Raw genomic sequence first — 6,686 nt, 5'->3', positions numbered from 1 at the left:
TTTCTGAAATTCGGGGATACCCCTCCATTTTAACGCTAAAAATCATATAAATCGCTTATGGCCTGATTTAAACTCGAAATATTTTGGCTAATTTTGTCAATACACGTCTTTTAAACTTATTTTCAAAAATTATTGAATCAAGACATACGTTCCAATTGGTTTTATCATATATTTAAATAACTTAATTTTTTCGATCTTTCATGCAACACCTTTGGGGGAAATTAACATGAGACGTGCAACACCTTCTTTATATTGGAGTCTTAGGTGGAATGCTATCTGTCGTGTTTCCTATCAATTTGTTATTTTCACTTTCTTAACGAAAACAAGACGGGAAACTTCCGTAGAGAACAAAAACTCATATTTACCCTGACATCATCTAACCCCAACAAACTTTACCCCTTCTTATGTATCAAAATGAAACCTTGAATTAAATTAAAATATGATATCCAATATTTTTTACTGTATACCCCAAAACCAACTTTTATTTGCATGCGAGGATTATTTTGCGAGTTTCACAAGAACCTCGTTCGCGCAAAAAATTCTCGCCGCGCCCCAGTCCTTTACTCTCTCTTGTATTTGTTTCAAATAATCTCTTTAGCGAAAACTGGTAACGCGAACTAGTAACGCGAACCAGTTTATCACCAGTAAAACGTGAAACAGTCGTCGCGAATAAAATCTGGTTTATAGTATTCAAGAACTAGTGAGATCTCAGTTACACACAAAAATAAAGTCTCGCGAAATATGGGCCATCAACTGTAGAACAGAATGTATTTAAACAGTAAACATAACAATTTATTATACCTCAGTATGAGAATTCTATGCAACGCGTAATCTGATTGGTCTAGACAGTCACGTGCCAGGGAAGACAAAACTTCATATCTCCCTCTCAAACATCATATCTCCCTATCATATTTCCCCTTGGGCAGCTTCGTGCTTTTTACATAAATTTAACGTCAAAGTAGACGAAGTGTATTGTGACGTCACAATAAGTCCGAGTCATTCTACTTTCATAGTTCGGAAGGCACAAAATATGCGGGTCTCTGATTATACAGTTTTAAAATCGACTGATTTTGGTTGATATAAAAACATGCAAGTAAATCAGCATTCAAGGAGAATGGAAATACAAAAACTGGTTATCATATCACTGTGTTTCGCTGTCTGTACCTTCTATATATACGTTGACGGCGCGATGTTACTGTTAGGGCGATCTCAGCTACATACATGTAGGCTACGATGTATAGATGAGTAAACTCTAATCTCAAATACAATTTTGTAGTCTTGCTTTGTTTCGGTATAATAAACAATTTATTGCATGAATGTTCGGGAGATATGAAGATTTATTCACCCAAGAAAAATCATATTCCCCTCGGGCGTTGCCCTCGGGGAATATGATTTTTCTTGGGTGAATAAATCTTCATATCTCCCTCACTATCATGCAATAAATGTATAATATCAGAAAAGAAAAATTAATAAAATTTTCCTTCAGTTGGACCTCTGTACTTTTAGGAAAACAATAAGGAAGTTGTGTGAACATTTCTATGTTTAAAAGCTGTAAGCATTTCACTTTTTGATGCACAAGAGATAGGTCTTTCACATCAATGATTAATGCTAAGGCTACAATATGAATTCAACGGCAGAAGAATACAATCTGATATTCCGTGAGAAAATGTATTTCAATACAGTGCTGACATCAGTTTTGATGTTTCTTGGAGTGGCGGGAAACGCCGCGGCTCTCTACTTGTATGCGTTTCGTATGTCACGTACCGAGGATAGGTATTTCATTCCATTCCTAGCCGCAGTGGATCTAGTAGCATGTGTGTTTGGATGTGTTTTCCCCATCGTGATTAATTTCTACCGACTGGTATTCGTATGGGAAGATATTTGCAAATGGATGTACTTTTCCGTTTGGTGCACATCGACTCTATCTGCTGTGATGCTGTTTGTAATCGCTATTTATAGGTACCTCAAAGTGTGCCGACCAGATGGAAGACAGATGACGATGAATAAAAGAAGAATTGCTCTTCTTTGTTCCGTTTTGGGATCTATTATACTGTCTTTGCCTCTGCTGCACTTTATGGGACAGATACGGGGATCCGTCAATTTGAAAAACATGGACATTAACGTCACATCATGTGGTTTGAAAAAGGAACGCGTTGGACCATTTTCGAATTTGTACTTTTTATCAGGTCTGGTTTTGAGTTTCATTAACATGGTTTGCACTGTGGCTTTATATATTCCAATAGGTCTAACTATTTACAAAAGATTTGATAGCATTCGAAACTCCAAACGTATTAGGAAATTACTCGGACCAACAAACTCGGACTTGTCAGATGACAGACAGTCAGACAGCACAAGTGAAAGTAGAAAAGAGGCCAATTTAAAATACAGACACAGCCTTCAGAATGTTCTGGACACATCAGTTTGCAAGAAGAAGAATTCACACAGACGACGCGTGCGCCATAACTTTACCTCCATGTTTATCACCATTGTTGTATTCTACGTCATTTCCTACCTTCCAACACTCATTTTAATAATTGTTGGGAGCAAAGATCCATTCAAGTTTTGGTTTCGTCTGGACGACGTGTCATTGAATATATTAGTGATTTTGAAACGCTCCTATATCATAAATCATGTAGTGAATCCCTATATATATGGATATTTTGATCTACATTTCCGACGTCAGTTCATGCAGTCCGTGTTCATTTGCAAAGAACAGTAAGCCATGCAATGATTGATATATATTGGTAGATGATATATACACATACTGTGTTCTTGTGTCAATCTACCACATTCCAAGTGGCAATTTCATTCTAACCTAAAGCATCAATTATGGTGTTGTCTAACAGAAAAAACGACTAATCTAAAATATATATATGGTACTGTTTATCACATGTTAAAGAGATTGATGGGTGTGAATTAATGCTTAGAGGGTGTTTGTACTGTTTGTTGTTTTAAGTTTAGAACCGCGGATGTCGTAAATGTGTACAGCATATGTCAAATACAAGAACGATTATAACAAGGGATCAAATACATTGGTTGCTATTCAGTTAGCGGTAGAGTCTCTAGGGGGGGGGGGGGGGGGGGGGGGGGGGGGGGGTAATATTTTGGCGATATCGACGGAACATAAATGGACTCTTACTATAATTGCAATGGTTAATTTTGTCAATATTTCGTTTTCCTGTCTAACAGGTTAAACAGGTAGTCTCACTAGGGTGAATTTAATACACGTACTTACCTGTATAAAGTCACACTGTAAATAGAAATAAAAGGAGCAGCAGAGTCTTTCACATTTGGATATCAGACGAACAAGTCAATATAACAAACACAATCACTTCTGTTATCATCGTTAACTTCATACTATCATCCCCTGCATATGGTGTTTGTTTCTCAACTGATTCGATATGCAAGACCTTGTTCTGCGCACGTTTTGAACCGATGCAGATTACTACAATGTAACAAATAAATTGATGTTGCAGAGGTTTCAAGCATCTCGTTTAAAGTCAGCATTTTGCACATAAATTCTATGGTCGTTTTAATGATCAAATTTACAACAACAAAAAATACTCTGCCGTTAGTTCGAATGTTCTCTGACGTTATTTACATGTATTTACTGATTTTGTCTACATATTACCTCACTTACCTTGATCAAGATAAAGGGGCTCACGGTGAGTGGGACTGGGCAACACTGTTGTAGATACCTGATCTCAACTCTGGTGTTTCCAGGGACCAGTGTTTGTTCTACCCTCAATATTGGATTTATGAGATGTATTGATTGATTGTTTATCTTTACTTTTCATTCTGAGCAAGTTAAGACCCTGCGTAACAGTGGTCTTCATCATGCCCCGCGTAACAGTGGTCTTCATCATGCCCCGCGTAACAGTAGTCTTCATCATGCCCCACGTAACAGTGGTCTTCATCATGCCCTGCGTAACAGTGGTCTTCATCATGCCCCGCGTAACAGTGGTCTTCATCATGCCCCGCGTAACAGTAGTCTTTATAATGTCCCGAGTAACAGTAGTCTTCATCATGCCCCTTTATGCAGTTTTCAATGACTTTCTTGTCATTTTTCCAAACAAGTGATTTCAATCCCACATGCGATTTGGTCAAAGAGTAACTTAACATTATAAATTGTGTATATACATGTGCTTAGGAAAGAAGAACAGGCACTATAAAAGTTTTAAATATCTGTAATAAAAAATATTTTCCTATAAACAAACTATGGTTTGTTTATAGGAAGACAATTGTTCTTAATATAGATATTCAAAACGTCTAGTGTCTGTGGTATGAATGTGATTTCCTAGAGAATCTTGCAACATTGAAAATAAGTAGTTTACCGGGGCACTGCGGATATACGTGATGAAAATCATATACATATATGTCAACATATCATATTGCCCTTTGCGCATAAAAGATATCTAGCGTTTTCTCACAAAAATCAGTGTTATATATTTGTTATTAAATTACATACATGTATCTTGTACCCGGAAGTATATAAACCACACTGAAATTTAGTATTTGGGGAAATAGCCCCCCCCCCCCCCCCCCCCCAACCCAATCTCTTCACTTTCCTAAGAAAATCACTTTGTAGGATTTTAACATGGACTGCTGTTAACGACGTAAATTGGTACAAAAAAACCCCCACCAACATTTCATTGATGTGTGATATATTATAATAATCTTTCCAAATGATGTACATGTACTTATGTACTATACTTCCTAAATTGTACTAACTATATGAATCCAAATTGTAAATGTAGTGGCTGTGTTTTAAAAAGTTCTAGCAACCGAAAGAAAAAGAACTGAAATATATGATATGTCATTTTGAAGAGATTGTTTATATTTATTTAGCACATTGTCTCCGTCATACATGTATTGATTGTAAAACGTTGGGAGTAATTAGATTCACCAATTACATTTTTAGGCAATATTGTAATTTCTATTTCTTTTGCCAATGTTTTGTAAATAATATATTGTATGTGGATATTTACAATTTTCCAAGATATCAACTCTTCTGTGATGGAGGTACATTCAGTATTCTACTGAACGCTTCTATTCTACGTACAAAGTATATACAAACAAAATTGACTGGTTACGTAGATGAAGATAAAAGTTATGAAAGAGTAAATTTTGTCTATACTAAGAAGAATTTGTTTGAAGTAGGCCATTAAATTTTTTAAAATGTTATTAAGATATTGAATTTTGATTTTTTTCCCCAGCTATTTTAATCTCAAATACTTTTAAATCTTAATTAATGCATTTTGGTTTCCCTGCAGATCGGGTGGTTGCATAGCAGCTAGTAATTGGCTATTAGGCACCATATGAACGCAAGGATTAAACACCTGTACCCGCCGCGTGTGTGCAAATACTAGTATATATTGTGCGTCTCACCGTACGTCAGAGTTCAACAAAGGGAAACAACTATTGAGAGCAACTCAGAATGTATATCAATATGTAAATTTGTTTGTGTATATATGCATTGTGTATGTAAATATAACCTGTATATATCTACAATGAAAGCATTGTGTATATTTATGTGTATGTATGTATAAACTGTATATATCTATACTGGAAACAATGACAATCGTAGTTTTGACCCTACCTCAAATGAAGCGACCCGGGAAAGAAAAACAAGAAGTTGTGGTTGCTTAGGTTGAATTCTAGCCCAAAGGGCACGAATAAGATATATGGTTTCGTCTGAATGAACGTTGGCTAAACCAAACCCAGTATTTCTCCTAGTGATGATCATTCTAACATTTTTAATTTCCATTTGTAACCTCTTGACGCTATCGTTTAATGCTATTTTTAGCAACGCACAAAATTTAAGTAATTTTTCTGTTAAAAATTCTTTGTACATGTATACTACAGTCCTATTTCCTGACTCTTCTTGACTCTTCCTTGTTCACATTCTTACTTTATTCTAGGATTATTTATCAGTAAGATTATATCCTGATGAACGAGTAAATTTTTACACGATCTGATCAATTTGTGCATAATGAAAATAAAGCTTCGCCGCCCGACATTTCAGAAGTGATCAGGTGTGTGCTTATATTACGTTAAAGGAAAATCTACTCTTAATTTTCGATTAGGAAAGCATTGAAGTATGTTTAAATTGTCAATCACTATGAATTTGATTTCACGGAAAATATGTTCAATATATATATACTCCCTCTTAAAGGGAAAGGCAACCCAAAACATTTACATAATAAATGATAGAATTAATTATTTGATAAAAATGTGTCATGCCATTCTGTTGATATACGGCCTAGATAAGTGTCAGTACTAATTTGAAAACGTTAAAAATTGAAATGCCTGACAACTATAGAGCTGCCATGATGTGAAACTTTTATGTATTCAAGATCACAAAAATCAGTAATTTTGACGTCACACCGTCTGTTACGGTTTTGATGAGAAATATGTGCGTGTGGTAGATTTTACAAATAAATAGGTTGTCTTTCTGTCAATCAGTTAACTAGACTAATGTGAAGGAGAAATGTGAAAAAATGTGTGGGGGGGGGGGGGGTGTCGAAATTCCTAAGCCAACCAAGTCATCTGAAAAGACTATGTACATGTAAACTGGATCCATCATTTTCGTAATGACAAGTTGAGGTTCGAAACATTTACAAGTATGAAGAAACGTACCGCCTGCCTAGTCTGCGACTTGACTGAACGTCTTTTCTTAATTTCTA

The 6,686-nt window shown here is 35.7% G+C and overlaps 1 protein-coding gene across 1 annotated transcript in view; it reads left to right on the top strand.

The window, feature by feature from the left end:
- The first annotated feature begins 1,545 nt into the window (after positions 1 to 1,545).
- The window catches only part of LOC130052774 (cholecystokinin receptor-like), a 6,004-nt gene continuing 863 nt past the window's right edge, over positions 1,546 to 6,686 (top strand). Inside the window, exons 1-2 of the mRNA XM_056158702.1 lie at positions 1,546 to 2,715; positions 5,274 to 6,686. The exon at positions 5,274 to 6,686 is cut by the window's right edge and continues 863 nt beyond it. Coding sequence (XP_056014677.1) covers positions 1,622 to 2,715; positions 5,274 to 5,322 — 1,143 coding nt within the window. The 5' untranslated portion in view covers positions 1,546 to 1,621 and the 3' untranslated portion in view covers positions 5,323 to 6,686. The remainder of the gene's footprint in view (positions 2,716 to 5,273) is intronic.

This window comes from Ostrea edulis, chromosome 3 (assembly GCF_947568905.1).
Source record: "Ostrea edulis chromosome 3, xbOstEdul1.1, whole genome shotgun sequence".
NCBI classification, from domain to species: Eukaryota; Metazoa; Mollusca; class Bivalvia; order Ostreida; family Ostreidae; genus Ostrea; species Ostrea edulis.
Note: the sequence above shows the minus strand (reverse complement) of the source record. Positions and strands in the feature narration are given on the sequence as shown.